Source organism: Pezoporus flaviventris, unplaced genomic scaffold (genome assembly GCF_033815535.1).
Source record: "Pezoporus flaviventris isolate CSIRO_AGI_PZ_B2104156 unplaced genomic scaffold, CSIRO_AGI_Pfla_v1 ptg000002l, whole genome shotgun sequence".
In the NCBI taxonomy this organism is placed as follows: domain Eukaryota; kingdom Metazoa; phylum Chordata; class Aves; order Psittaciformes; family Psittacidae; genus Pezoporus; species Pezoporus flaviventris.
In genome coordinates, this window is record NW_026892550.1 from 62,348,856 (window position 1) to 62,363,940 (window position 15,085).

Here is a 15,085-nt window from a genome sequence, read left to right on the forward strand (position 1 = left end):
GACATGCAGGTGGCCTCTCGTTAACTCCCAGCACTAGAGTGGGCAAACACAGTGCCCCATGGAGAGGTCTCCTCAGCTCCATCCCCTGAAAAGAGTGCTATGTTTCATGCTGCATTGGAGTTGACTTTAAGCTGGCTGGGATGAAAGGTGGTCTTTAGGTTTTCGGTTAAAATGGGAAGGAGTTTGAAGACCCAGGGAAGCAAGAAGTTCATAAAATGAGAGCCTCTGAGGAAAAAACCTGCCTTTATACTGAAACTACACTATGTTTAATGACAGCAGAAATATCTATTTCTGTCCACAAACTTATTTCTAGTAATTTCCATCCAGTTTTTAATCTTTAGTATTAAATCTAAGAAGACAGATAGATAGAATTCCGCTAGTTATATAGTTATACGTTTACTATTCTAACATAACATTGTTAAGATAGTATGTCTTACGTTACCTTCATTCCTTTTTTTGCATTATTGGCATACTGTGTTAGGATGTAGTATGGTCCAGGACATAACTCACAGGATACCCGGAATTATAACTTAATTGGAATTAGAGCCTAATTTATGCATGGCTTTACCACTCATGAATAAGGCAGTAATCCATAGATCTTAGCTATAAAACCTCTGGCTTACAAAGTACAATAAGAGCTGATCAGGGACAGCTGTGTTACACTGAAAAATGCCAATTTCTTAAAAGAAAAGCTTTTTCAGAAACATTATCAGTTTCGACAAAATTTTAGTTAACAGGATGTTTCTGGTCCAAACTCAAACTTCTGGTCTAAATGAAAAAGAGAAACAAACAGCAAACTTCACATCACTATACTCCAATGTCTTGTAATTAGGGTGTTTCATTAGAAAGAGGAATATTCAGGTCAATGTCCCTCATCTGTCAGGCAAGAGGTTGACCCTAAGTCTCCCATTTCCCAAGTAAATGTCCTAACAACGACTTTATTAGCTATCCTGGGGTGGTCTCTCTGTGGCTTTCTTCATGGAAAATTTCGAAAGAGTTCAATTTCTTCCTTATGTGGAATAGGAAAATTTTTTAGATCCCAGAATTTTTGTGGAGTGGAAAGCCTTTCCCACCCAACTATACTTCTTTTCATATGCATCTTGAAAAATATTGGAAAAATAACATGACAAAGCCTGCCTTTGGTTCTATAAAATAGTATCTGGAAACACATGGTAGTGCGTTGTGGTGTAAAAGTTTAATTACCATGATTTGGAGCTTCAGTAAATATCGTCTCTGAGTAGCTGGTTTTAATTTATAGTAGTTATTTGGAGAAAATGGGAGATATAATTTCAAGTGGAACAACTGGAGAGGAACACTGATATAATCGCATAGTAGTATTCCAAGGCTTGTAGATATAATGCCAAAGTCAAAAGTAATCTAAAATCTTACTGTTGAATTATTTGACTTAAGAATACACAGTTTTGTCCTCAAAAATTTATTTCTCTAGGCACAGTAGGTCATTCAAAAAAATGCAATAACAAATTGGAGGTGTACATTTTCTGTGGATTTCTAGATTTTTTCAAGTAGACCATCTACTATTTACTAAAGATAAACTACTCTTGGCTTGAATGTTATCTTTAGTCAGAAAAGCTGAGAGCACACTCTGATCATATCGTTTACTCGGTCCATGTTCATTTCAAATAACAATCAGATGCAAACCTCACTTGACTAATGCCTTATGCAATGCCTTATCTTACATGTAAGACTAAGCCCTTTTCCTAAGGAAATATTTTATCATGCACTTAAGTACATATTGCACTGCCGTTGCCTTTTGCTATTTAGCAAACCCACCAGCAGGTTCCCACAAAGGAGAAGGCTTAGGTTCATCTTCCTTAGAAATGCTTATAAAAAGTGGGGTGAAATTGTAAATACTGTAAATACATTTTCACCTGTGTATTAGGGATGGAATTTTGTCCTATAAAAGCCACAGTAATTTACCAAATAAAAATAAATCTGGTTGTGTGTGTGGCTAGAATTCAACTTACTAACAGCTTCACCAAAGACAGTTAGAAAAACATTTGCTTCTAGTCCCCTATCTGCTTGTAGCCATTTAATGTTCTCTTTATTGTGCTAAAATTCTAAGGTCTTTAGTGTAGAGTTTGCTATTTTGTTCAGGATTTGCACAGTGTCCAGAAGAATGGTCCCTGACAAGTGCCCCTAAGCACCAGAATTGTTTGGAGAAAAAAGAAAGACCATTTTGCTCAGTCTGAGTTTCCTCAAATACATCTCTGTCACTGTCTTCTATGAGAACTATGCCTAATAAGGACTGCAACGTTTGGTCCTGTGTGAATTCCTGTACTTACTTTATTTTAAAAGACTCCTACGTATCATTACAAATTTCCTGCCAGCTGTGTGTTGACAGAGCTGTGCCTGTGTTAAACAAGAAAACTGAAATCACAAAGGAAGATTAAACATGAAGTTTAATTGATTTTGCATTTCTGTGCTTTTAAAACTTTCTGTCTTGCAAAAGAGAACCAAACTACAGACTTTTCAGTTAGGCAGTCACAGTGAAGGATTTCTGCATTCACCTTTATTAAAAACTGTCAGAATAAGTTGCATGATTTCAATCCTTTTCAAAAGAAAACTGCTCTCAGCTGGTCCTGACCTCCTCCCTTCACTCTTATTTGCAGTCAGTTATTCTTCACACTCGTCTTCCTTCCTGTCCTACCTTCACCGAGATTCACTTCACTGGCTTCCCTGTTTACCCACCCCCCCTCCTCTTCTCTTTGATACACAACTCAAATGTCATGGTAGCATTTGTCCTGGTCTTCACAGCAAGTCAAGTTCCTATTCACTCCCTTTCTTGTTTGAACTGCATACAGGATTGAGTATCATCTACCTGTCTGAGTAGACCTAAACTGGCTTAGAGAGCATCTGGAAGTCAGGCTCACCTGCCATATTCCTGCTACAACCTTGAGCATACAGTTTTGTGTAAAAGAAGCATTTTCCTGGTTTGACTGGGTTGGGTTTCTCTTTTTCCATTTTGCGCTTTTGACAGCTAGATGTGAATTTGTTCACAAAACCCACATTCTCCTCACTCTTCTCAGCTCTCAGTGACAGCTAAATCGAAGAGATTATGCCAGATCAATAGTTTCAAAATGTAGTAAGTTCAGTGTAGTAAGCTCACATCATTTCCCACTGGTTTTCAGGTGACTAGTGGCCCTCTTCTCATAGTCACACACTGCATATTCCTGCATACACACAGTGCCAGGGTTAATCCTCTTGATGTTAGCAGCAGCATCATTATAAGCCACTACCATATCCCTGCAGCTTGACCATGTTATCTGTAACTTTTAGTTGACTGTGTCAGAACTTCTGGAAGTGTTGTGTGAGTTGCAGAATTTCTCAGATTTCTAGTATTTTGGTCTGGGGTGCCTCTGGCATTTAAAAATTCTTATCAAGCATCCGTTCTGTTAATGCCTGGATTCAGATCTGGGCCTGGACCTGAATTTACCCGCAATCACCTGGAAGGCATTTCTTCAAATGAGAGCACATAGTCCAAAATCTGTCCAACATCCTTGAGTAGGCAAAACACACTGTGACTGTGGTTTGTTCCTTAGAATATGTCACTTCCACTGACATGGATCAAGTTTCTGCTCATGCCTAAAGGGAGAATCAGACGTGCCTTTCTTTACTAGCTAAATGAATAATAAAAAGTCTTCTCTTTTAACCTTGGAAAACCTAAAATTCACATTGATTGAAAATATTTCATTAAGGCACTTAACACCAGTGTCTCCATCAGTAATCACTTTAACTGAAACTTACAGTAAAGATCAGATGAGAAGAAATGGGAACAGTCATCTGGAATGAAGCAGGGAAGTTCTAATCTCATAGACATTGTGAAACATTACACCCTTTTGTGTTAACATATCCATAGAATCCTAATTATTGTTATAGTTCAGCTTGAATAAAGAATCGGGTCCACTTTTTCTTTGAATATTCCTAAAGAAGCCAATGGAAGTTCTGATAAAAGCCAGAACTGGTGGGTAAACTGCTGTCTTCAAAAAAAATTAACCAAGGATCTGTTAAGAGTTTCCAACTTTGCAAAAAGAGACCAAACAATAAATGAATTTCTGGAGCTAACTCAAGAAAAAGCCTGATGTAGAAGTCCCCAGTCTTCTTGCTTAATAGGTACCGCTAAATTTTCAATTCCAGAAATGATGCTGCTATCTTATGTCACAAATAATATTTCTCATTTTTGCAGGACTTAAGGGATAAAATTATTTTTGTAGTCAGTAATTTCCTTGAACTCCTTTGTATTGGCGTTCAGAAACAGCGCTCCCTAATTGAGGAAGAGTAATTATTTCACTTTTTAACAAATGCACTCTGAATCACTGCCAGAGACCTTGGGTCTGGGGGCCTGATAATTTCCTTTGTTTAGTCCTCCAGGCTAAGCTGAAAACACAGCTTCCACATTTTTGGGGTTTTTTCTTTCTTCTGCAATAAATATTATTATGGCTACATGGGTCTCACAAGTAAAATAGAAAACCCAAATAAGTTATGTATATTTTAGAATTTGTAAGACTATTAAACTGTATTAAAATCCTACAGGCCATCTTCTCAAAAAGAGGGACCTGAACCTTGATTAATACCTTCAGGAAATCCTAGTATACGTATCAACCACTATATGTACCACCATATGCATATCAAATCACCAAATTAACTCTGTTGGTGGGTGTAAGTATGCAACAACTTTTTGTTAGTACAACCTACTTTCAGAACAAGTATTTAGAATTATTATTAGCATCTGACAGATGTAGGAAAAATCCTATTTTAACTCATGCTAAAGCATGTAAGCTCTTTTCCTGCAAAGCACTGTGCTCTGCCCAGTACTAGAGTTATGCTTTCATCTGGTTATCTTTCAAGGCAACCTGGGTGGTCACAAAAAGCACTTGACATCTTGATGCACTTCAGCAGTTTTACATATACACAAACTTTGTAGAAAAATAAATTTGTCATTCGTCACCACTATGTTGATCTGAGGAGTAAGGTTCCTGTGGTCATAGCTCCTGTGCTGCTGAGCCCTTTCTCATTCTCTCTCCTTCCACCTCCTCCTTCTTTCTCCCTTTTCCCTCTTTCACTTTTTCCAATTAAACAAATTGTTTTTCATAAACACAGAATTTCATAAAACTATGAGGGACTTGCTTTGCAGAATATACTCATCATTTGTACCAGCTACAAACTCATGTCAAAAAAACTTTGCGGTGACTTCTTATATGGGTGAAACATTTAGAATATCTAATCTGTTATCGCTGCTCAGCAGGCAGTCTTGGCAACATATGATCTATGCTGCTTTGCTTTGGGGAATGTGATAAAGAGCAAGAAACAGCTGGTTTAAGAAAGCCTTAGAAATATCTCTTAGTTTATAAAGACAATAATAATATTTTCATATTTGAATGGGTTGAGATACATGTTAAACCACAGTAAAGGAAAAAGTAAGTCAATTCAAAATGTTTTCTCAAGTCAATAAAGGAACACTGCAAAAAATCTCTGCACTCTTGGGGTTTCAGAGAAAACAAGTATACAGCGTACACACGCAATTAAAAACCCCTCCTCCAAATCTCATCCACTTAAACTATCCCCTTTACCCAAACATGTTTATATTACATTACAAAGCTGTGCTCATATGTCAAAAATGACTATTCACAAATTCATTTTTCATATGGCTATCAACTCTTTTTTCCAGTGTGTGTTGCTAGTGACAAAAAAAAATTTAACCAGTTTAATTATTTTCTCCTGTGTGCCATTATTTATAAGTAGTGTTTGGACAGGGAAAAAAGCATAGTTTAAAAATGACAGTCTTAAACATATAAATAATTTACTATTGAGAATACCAAAGATGTTATTTAATATAATAGTGTATTAAAAACACTGTTTCTAAAAGAACCATCTTCTGTGGTTATTTTGTTGATATAGTTACAAGTGATAGTACACATTTGGTGATTGCATTAGACAACACAGGTCAAATTCTGGGTTTGGTTAGGTCTAGCTAAGTCTACTGACTATAGTGAGGAAGTATCAGGTTAGTTAAGAATTTAGTCGTTAACAGCATGTTGGAAGTGATTCAAAGATCACAGAAGTCTATCGAATAACTCCCTTTGATTTCAATGTGCTTTAAACCCCACAGAAAAAACATCAGTTTCTAGGGTAACAAAACCAGAAAAAACACTTTACTAATCAGCTTTTAGTCTACAGCAAACAGCCAGCATCCTTTATTTCTTGCATTTTAAAGCTATCATTTAGTATAGCCTTTTGGATGGCCAACTGCTTGTTTACATGATTCGAATGAACACAGCAGTATTTCAGCAGAGGTAATGGTTTCAGGTGCTTCTGACAACAAAAAAGCCTGTGTTTCATGGACAGTTTAATAGGAAGGTGGCAAGAAAGAGCTCAAAATATTTATCTCACTACATAAGATCCCCTGTGAAGTCCCATAGATATTCTGCCTTTGGCTGGGCAAAACCCACCCATGATATCAACGGGTATTTTACATAGTGAGGAGCTGGATCTGTAACCCCTCAGGCCATATCAACACTTTGAAACAGACATCCTTTAGCCCCATAGCTGGTTATAGGTTTTACCTGGTATGTGACCTCTGCAAGTATAATAGAATTCTTTACAATAGTCTTTGCACAGGTAGGGAAGAGTTAGTTCTCTTTCAGGTGTTTCCCCTTTTTCAGGTGAGTGGAATAGGTTCTGAGCATGAGGTGAGCAGTGTGCACACTTGATTTCATCCAGTAGCTTCGCACATTCTGTGTTGTTGGTAACAGAAGGTATCTGCAAGCCACAAAACAGAGACAAATAAACATATGACCTATTTCTCCATCTTACACAAAAAAAGATTGCACAATCTAATGTAATAAATAATGCTAGCAGAACCAATAGAGTTACTATAAATGCATCATGTTTCAATGTCACTGTTCTGGAAGTGCAAAAATTATTACTATGAAATGCGCAGTATGCCATTAGTACAGTGAGATCTTGAGTGCTTGCCTCTTTCTCAGATAAGAATCATAGTACTCAAGTTATTTTATGGACTCATGCCGGCAATCTCTTAATCACGTAGGCAATATCTGAACTAGAGATCATTTATATCAGGAGGAGCTACATGAGCAGGCCTTTTTCTTATGAGAAATACTTAAAAACCTAACTTGTAAGGTGACCTATTTAAATATTTACAGACTAAAAATAAAAATTCTACCAGGAAAACACACCAGGAAAATCATATTTAGGTATTTGTTAGATAGGTGTATCTTGAACGATACTGCAGTTTGGTTACTGAAACGGCTGCTGCCAAGTTCAGCAGGTGCCTTGGATTTTTCATCTTTAAATGCTGCTCTGCTTTTTGCTCACTCTCATGTAAACTACCTGGAGGTGGGAAAAGCTGTATGTTTTCAAATATTTATTTTTATAAGTGAAAAAAGTAGAATCTGAAACTGTAACTTTGCCCTGAAAAAAGAGCATATATTATGCGTAGAACTTGAAGAAGCACAAAACCACGACTGGTGATGTGTTTAAGTAAACACTGGAGCCTAAGAAGCACAATGTCATCAAATCGTGAAAAATAATGGAAAACAGCATAGTTGTCTTTATTAGTCTTTGAATGCAGTGCACTTTGTTAATCTGTTGTTAACCACATGGATTATTTTTTGATCATTCATCCCAATGGTGGGTAGTGGGAAATGTGTTCGCAGTTGAGAGGGACTGAATCTGATCCAATGTAAAATGAAAGCTCAGGTTCTTTCTGTTGTTTGTTTAATGCAGTTATAATCAAAGACTGAAAGACGCTTGTGTTAAGAAATATCAACACGGTAAATATTTATATTTTGTGAAGCTTGTAAATATTTGTAAACAGCTCATTTGAAAATATCACCACACTTTTTCTCCAGTTCGTCTGAGTTGATTTGCAGAAGGACTTTCCAATGTCACTTCCTTGCAACATAACATGGAAGGAAATTATCTAAATTACTTTTGATAAAATGATAAAAGAAGTTATTCAGTGCATGAAGACTCTTGATACATTTGAGTATGCTGTCTCATAGGTCAGTTCTCTTCTAGGATGCTCTACTTTGGTAAAACAGTTCTGTACTCAGCATTTTATTTATGGATATAATTACATAAACCTCAAACACTTAAAAGAAATGCACTCTCCATTGTTTTAAGCAGAGAAGTTTTCGAAATATTGCGCAACATACGGCCTGTACAGGTGCACAAAAAACTATTTAAAGGAACCTTAATTTAGAAGACAAACTCTTACCAGGAAAATTCAGTTTTACCATATACATATTGTCAAAAGGCCATCTGAGTTTAGTGGCATAGTTGGACCACTGATTAGAAGAACACCATTTGGCTTCTACCCTTATTCTGAAAGAGCTGCCATCAGCTTCAAAAAGAATTCCCCCAGCTTTGCCAGGATCATTACATGCATCAAATGTTCTGTTCTTCAGACTATCTGTTCTCAGACTGTCCTCAGCTTCATAGCACCTGCAATTAAGTAATGTCTCTAACGTTAATCTGCCATGCATGGTTTATTAGCTGTCTTCAGACCATTCTTGGGAATGTAGCTGACTTAACATCTTTTTGAAAGGGTTCATCTTCTTTTTTCTTCTTTTTTTTCCCCAAACCTTGAAGAAGACAGTCATTAATTGACTGCCTGTAGCATGTATGGCAAAAGATTTGCATTGGCCCTGAATTCCTTCCATAGCCCCAGCCCCTTCTTTCCTGAAAAAGTTTAGATTCTTTTTTCTAGATTGCTCATTTGGCCATAGCAGCAGAACTGTTAATCTTAGTCTTCTTTCTTCAGTTTCAGATGTTGTTCTTGATATGGTAGATGTAGGGGAAAATGCTTTGAAGACGAGCTAAAAATATATAGATAACTGCAATATACTATAACCAAAATGCATATTTACTAAAACTTTGAACTTAATACTGCCTAGGAGTGCAATCCAGGTAGCAGAGAACAGGATTCATATGCTTGCAGTAATTCACACTGCTGAGTCAATCTTCTGCGTTAGCTGGACGTTCTTAAGGCATGGTAGCATCCTGACCTTGGTACTTTGCCTTGCTGTGGTTCTGATGGGCAGTGGCCTGTTATCACTGGGTCAAGTTGCTGTCTGTCAGACAGAACAAAATCTGAAGCCAACAGAGGATGATCAAAATCACTATCCATAAATGCCACTTTTTAAGTTTTTTTGTTTACATCACCAAGAAGCTGGGAGCTCCCCTAAAATAAGGATGAAATGACCTCTTTTGGTGTTTCCACCAAAGGAAAGTGTATCATGACTACAGACTCTTCAGGGTACTTGCCTATATTCAGTAGTCACCTGCTTTGCAAAAGCCTCAGATGTCAATCTCGGGCAGTAGGCTGTGTCACATATGATGGAATGTTTAGAAGTACAAGTAAATATGAGATATTACTAGGTAAATATTCAGTGTGTTTATTGAATTAACTCCATGGTGATGCACAGAGAAAAGAGTTCTAGTGGAAGACTCCAGAATGCATTGTGAAGAGGGAAAAAAAAAACTAAAAAAATTACAGGATAACAAAGCTAATTTACTGTTTCTTGTGGAAAATGTAATTGACGTTGCCTGGTGATACAGGAGAAGTAATGCTTGCCAACATTTCAGTCCTCAAAGTTAAGACAAAAGGGTCCTAATCCCCCTGAGCAGCTGCTATCCAGGAATTAACCACAGGAATTCACCCCCTCATGTCATTTCTGAAATGAATCTTGGTCATATAACAGCTAATCGGAAGATTAAGGAATGAGAGTCAATCAATTATCTGAAAATCAAGTACAATGTTATTTAACTTTTAGAATGCTCCAGCAAAATAGGGTGGTAACATTTGCTCTGTGTGAGGTCTGATGTATAACTCTGTCCTGGCTGGGAGATAGGACAAACATTCTGAATTTCAGTATAACCAATAATGTATTTATCCTGGAGTTTATTAAACCAGTTTCAAGTGAAAGCTGAAATACTTATTTGAATTAAGATTTTTTCTGTTGGATCTCTACTTTGAAAATGACCTTAAATTTGACAATGGCTTTGGCCTTTTGAAGAAATGTAAACTAATTTCCTGCTTCAGTTTTTAAAGTCATATGTGAAACCATCAAACTGCAGTGGTTTAAACTAACTGTTCTATGGAAAATATGTAAAACTTCCAAACATTTATTGCAACATGCCTAATAATGATTATGCCTGCTGCTGACTAATTTACAACATCTGTAAGATCATCCTTTAATCTCTAGCCACATGAAAGAAAACCGGGTAGACTTAAGGTAAGATAAATCCTGGAATGCACAGGAAATCATAGCATACTAAATTGGTTTATCAACAAAAAGAATAGTGCAAAGAAGAAGAAACAGAAGACAAAACAATAGAAATTCTGTACCTTGAATATTGTCAGACGTTTTGTGTACTCTGTCATATCTAGTTTGAGAAAGGCAGTATAATTTTGTTGTTAAGATTTAAAAAAAAAACAACAGTGAAATAAGTCATTGCATTGAGCTGTATTTGGTATACAAGCATTTATGGCTAAAAATCATATGCTTACGAGATTGTTCAGCTGTTGGGTTGAACATATGCTTCTTCTGTATTATAGTGCTGGATTATGTCATTAAAGAGTTCAGTTTCAATTTTAGGGTAATATGTAAATAGATCATTGTACTAAGGCAGCTGTTAAAGGGACCCCAAGATGAGTTATTTGTTTAGTTGGATGTGTTCAACAATAGCCTTTGTTCGTGAAAGAGCCAGAGCAAACAAATGATTGTAAAAGGGCACACTTGAAAACAATTACTTTTCACCCATTCCTTGACAGCCTTGGCTGTGAAACCATCCAAGGTAGAGAGGACTTCTGTGCCTGTCAGGCTATCAGGAAAGTTTTAGAAAAATTGATATTACAGTGTTTGACTGAGATGTAGTAGCCTTTCATAAACAAGGGGACATCGCAGAAAACTAGAAGACAAAGAGTTAAATGTCAACAACAGGGTGCAAAAATCTTACTTGCACCACTGCAATGTTGTATCTGCTCATCATGGTAGCTCCAGTTTTGCTCCTCAAACTGCAGTCAACGGTAGTGTTTTCATTATAAACACAAATCAATAAGTTGGTGAGAAACTCTCAAAGACTGGTGTCTTAACTAAGAAGCTGTTACAAAAATCTCTCCTGAGCACACTCAATTCTTTTTTTATTTTTTTTTAAGAAGTTGGCGTTCAAATTTATGCCACAGCCACTCCATCCTGTAGATATATGATGGAGTTTAAAAAACCTGCTATTGGAACTGTAGTAGAATTCAGTTTAAACAATGTGGTTTTAGCAAAGTTCCATTCAAATGTATTCCATAATCGTTTGCCATGCCTTTTATTGTGGAATGACCACCTCATTCTGCCAAGTATAAATTAACATGTATTTTGACATTTTTTCTAAACATATATTAATATGATAAAGCTGATTTGTGAGTTCCATAAATGTTCATCTGTGGTGAAAACAGTCTGATTTTAAATCCCTGTAAAATAATGTCTGTTTAAAAGTGTAATCTTTATTTAAAAAACAGGTTCAACAGCTCAGAAATAGCTACTGTGACATATATGGTCAGTTCCTCACATTGATATCAGGTTTTTACTACCCTTAGTAAAAAAAAAACAAACCAAACCAAACACCAAAACAACAAAGGTAATTAAAAGATATTTTCAAGGAATAGTAAGACAATAAACCCTTCAACTGAATGGGTATGGAAAACTAACCAAAATTCAACTTCCAAGTCACTGCATTCAGCCAATTACTACAAGGCTCTCCAAGCACTGAATAATTTTGGTAGCATATATGCCACTGAGACATTCAAACAGGGTGAATTAAGGACATATTTTCCAGCCCTTATTCTTTTTTCCTTTTTTTTTTTTCTCCTTTCTTTTCTTTTTTTTTTTTTTTTTTTTTCTTTTCCCAACTAGAACTTTCAGGTTATCTGTATGTGGTTAGTTTATAGTTTAATTCAATTATCACACAGGAGCTTAATGACATTGTCTCTAGACAACATGAAGAAATATATCTGCCTTGAATCTCAAACTGCTGCTGCATATGGTATGAATAAAGAGAGATCTGCAGCTGAAAACCTGTAGTAAGACAGTTCTCACTCATCTGGGAATAGAGGGGGTAGGACAAATGCTCCCTCAAAAGGCATGAACATTTGGACAGAGCTGGGGACTGAAGGAGAATGATGTTCTCCAGTTTCACCCATTAGTGAACCAACTAACAAACACAATGGTGTTGTTGTTATTCTTTTGCCATAAGCAACAGGACTCTGTGTGTGGGCAGCAGTTTAGTGGGGAGGAGGATAAGTCGACCCCTTTTTGTCCTATTGATTTTTTCCTATTTGCATGACTTGAGCAAATTAAATGATGCAATATGGCTTTTTGTTACAAAACAAAGTGAGAGATACCACCCAGACACATATGTTGATTCGTAGAAGCTGTTTACATGAGAATGGAGTGAAATCTACCGTGAACTGAGCATAAAAATTCGATTCAGGCTGGGTATTTTTTTTTTTATTATGCTTGGGCCAGCAAGACTGAAACACAAGTTTTCCAAGAGTCTCTCAGACCTTGACAACTACAGAGTTGTAACTGAGGAATTCTTAATTAAACCTAAACCAGGATGTGGGGAAAAGGAAAAAAAAAAAAAAAAAGAAAAGAAAAAATAAAATGACACCTGATTGTTTATTTCACGTGCAGTGATTCTTAATGACATTATTCAGCAACCTCCCTTCCTGAGCGTACCCCTGGATGCAAGTGGCCATCACAGCAGAGCTTATCAAACACTGTCCTGTGGGGTTAGGTGACCAGCTCCTTTGAAAAACCAAGCAACAGGCTGATAAGCAGGATTTAACTTGCTAAAGGATGCAGAGAACTGACAATTGTTAAGAAATCGGTGAGCAAAGAGGAGGTGCTTCCTTTCACATGACCGCAGCTTGAAACTGGGCAGGGAGGCTGCCAGGTGATGTGAAAAGAGAGACGGATGTCACAGCACCTTGGTACAGAGAAAGAGAACACGGTCATCGGGAGAGCTGTTAGATCAGGGTCCGAGAGACGAAACTTCAGGGGACTTCTGCAGTTCACACGGTAGGTACCCGTGAGACGTGCATGGGCCCGGAGGAGGCTGCACACCACAAAAGTTTGGTACACCGGCACCGTCTACTGCTACCCAAAACCCTTCCTGACCAAACATGTGGAACAAACTTGACAAGGTTTGTTACCCCAGAAAAAACAAACGGAAAGCACCGCTAGTGAGTGTGCCAACCCCGCTGCTGCCGGTCCCCGGACGGCAGCTGAAGCCCCTCCAGCTAGTCCACCTTTTCCCGGCACCGGTACCTGCTCCCAGCCCGGCCCTTGGGACCACACGGGGACAAGTCCGGCGCCCGTGCCAGAAACTGGCAGCGGACAAGAACTTCCAGGCAGAGCCGTCGGCAGCTGGCAAAGCGCTCCCCCCGCGGAGCGCCCGTCCCCTCCAGGGCAGCAGCTCTGCCGCAGTCAGGCTCCCCGCGACTCCTGAGAACATGTATCAGCACCAGTGTCATCTTTCTGCTTCGCCCTCACCTCCCAGGCAGAAACGGGCGGTCGCCCCGCTCCGCTGCATCTCTCCCCCCCGGGAACGCAGCAGGTTAGCGGCTGGTGCACGGGCTCCACGCGGGAAAAAATAAAAGCAACCCAAACCCCCAAAACACCCATTAAGGCCCCAAAGCTCCGGAAAGGCCGAGGCAGCCCTGGGGGTGCCTACCTTCGCCTCGGCGTGCAGAAGCCCCTGCGCGTCGGAGCGGGAGCAGCAGGACAGGCGAGGGTAGAGGCCGCGGCACATCGCCTCCCCGCCGGCCGGGGCCTCCGGGGACAGCACCCGCCGGTCGCGCTTCTTCAGCCGCCGCGGAGGGGTCCCGTTGAGGCACCTTCTCCTGCGGGCGCCGCTCTCCCCAAACTTGGCATCCCCCTCGAAGAAGCACAGAACCACGGCCACCAGCAGCAGCTTGAACGGCAGCATCTTGAGCATCATGCCTGAGGGAGCGTGTGAATGCACCAAAAAAAGGGGGGTGGGGGCAGAGGAGGGGAATCCCACGGACTTCTCTTTGCACTTCAGCTCAGGAAACCACCTCCCTCCCCCAGAAAGAGAAAAGTCTGGAGGAGAATAAGAGCGGCGGCAATTAAAAAGCACTTCGGTCACCCCCGCTTCCAAAAAGGCGGGCGCGGAGAGGCAAGGAGCTGGGCAACGAGCCTCCGCGCCCGCGGCGGGAGGATGCTCGGGGTCGGCGAACTTGCGCAAGCGGCACCAGGTTTAGCAGCTGCCGCGCCGAGGCGCCGAGGCTCGGGGCGGGCCGGGCAGCGGGCGGCAGCAGCCGTTCACTTGTCGTCCCATAGGAAGGGTGTCCCCGAGGCGGGACGACGGCGGCGGCCGTGCCGGGCGATGCCCCCTCCGCTGCGGCTGCGGCTGCTGCTGCTGGCGGCGGCTCGCGAGGGCTCTCATGTTTCGCTCCCTCTTTTCTTCTTCTTTTTAAGCCGCGCGCGGGGAGGTGCTGCCACCGCGCGCCCTGCACGTCACCCGGCGGCACCGGCCGCGCGTGCCGCCCGCGCCGCCGCGGGGGCCCGGCGGGAAGCGGCGGCGCCGCGCGCCCAGAGGACTCTCGCCACCCCCCCCCCCTGCCCCCCGCCCAATCTCCGACCCGTGCGCGCGCGCGAGCCGCAGGGGCGCTGTGAGGAGCGGGGCACGCGGCGGCGCCCCGCCCTTCAGCGTTCCCCCTGCGGCGGCGGCTGCCCGGGGGGTGCTGTGGTGTGGTGTCCCGTCCCGTCCCGTCCCGTCCCCCCCCGGGCCCCCTTCCCCTTCTGAAACGGGAGCCGGCGCTCCCGCAGGGCCGACGGAGGCGGTGGGCGCCTGCCTCGGCGGGAGCCGGTGGAGCCGCGTCGCTCCCCCGGCGCAAGGCGAGCGCCGTAGGTGGGTCCCGCTCCCCCGGCGGCTGAGGTACCCGGCGTGGGGGCAGCCGCCACTGGGCCAGCTTGGCAGCAGTGCCTTCCTGGGTCTGCGTGGCCGCACCCTCGTATCGCCCCTGCGA

General features: G+C 41.1%; 1 protein-coding gene across 1 annotated transcript in view; it reads right to left on the bottom strand.

Moving 5' to 3' along the window:
- HHIP (hedgehog interacting protein) overlaps positions 1 to 14,582 on the bottom strand; it is a 71,367-nt gene extending 56,785 nt beyond the window's left edge. The window contains exons 1-2 of the mRNA XM_061441522.1: positions 13,768 to 14,582; positions 6,582 to 6,777 (exon numbers count right to left, since the gene is read on the bottom strand). Coding sequence (XP_061297506.1) covers positions 6,582 to 6,777; positions 13,768 to 14,034 — 463 coding nt within the window. The 5' untranslated portion in view covers positions 14,035 to 14,582. The remainder of the gene's footprint in view (positions 1 to 6,581; positions 6,778 to 13,767) is intronic.
- Positions 14,583 to 15,085: the final 503 nt, after the last annotated feature.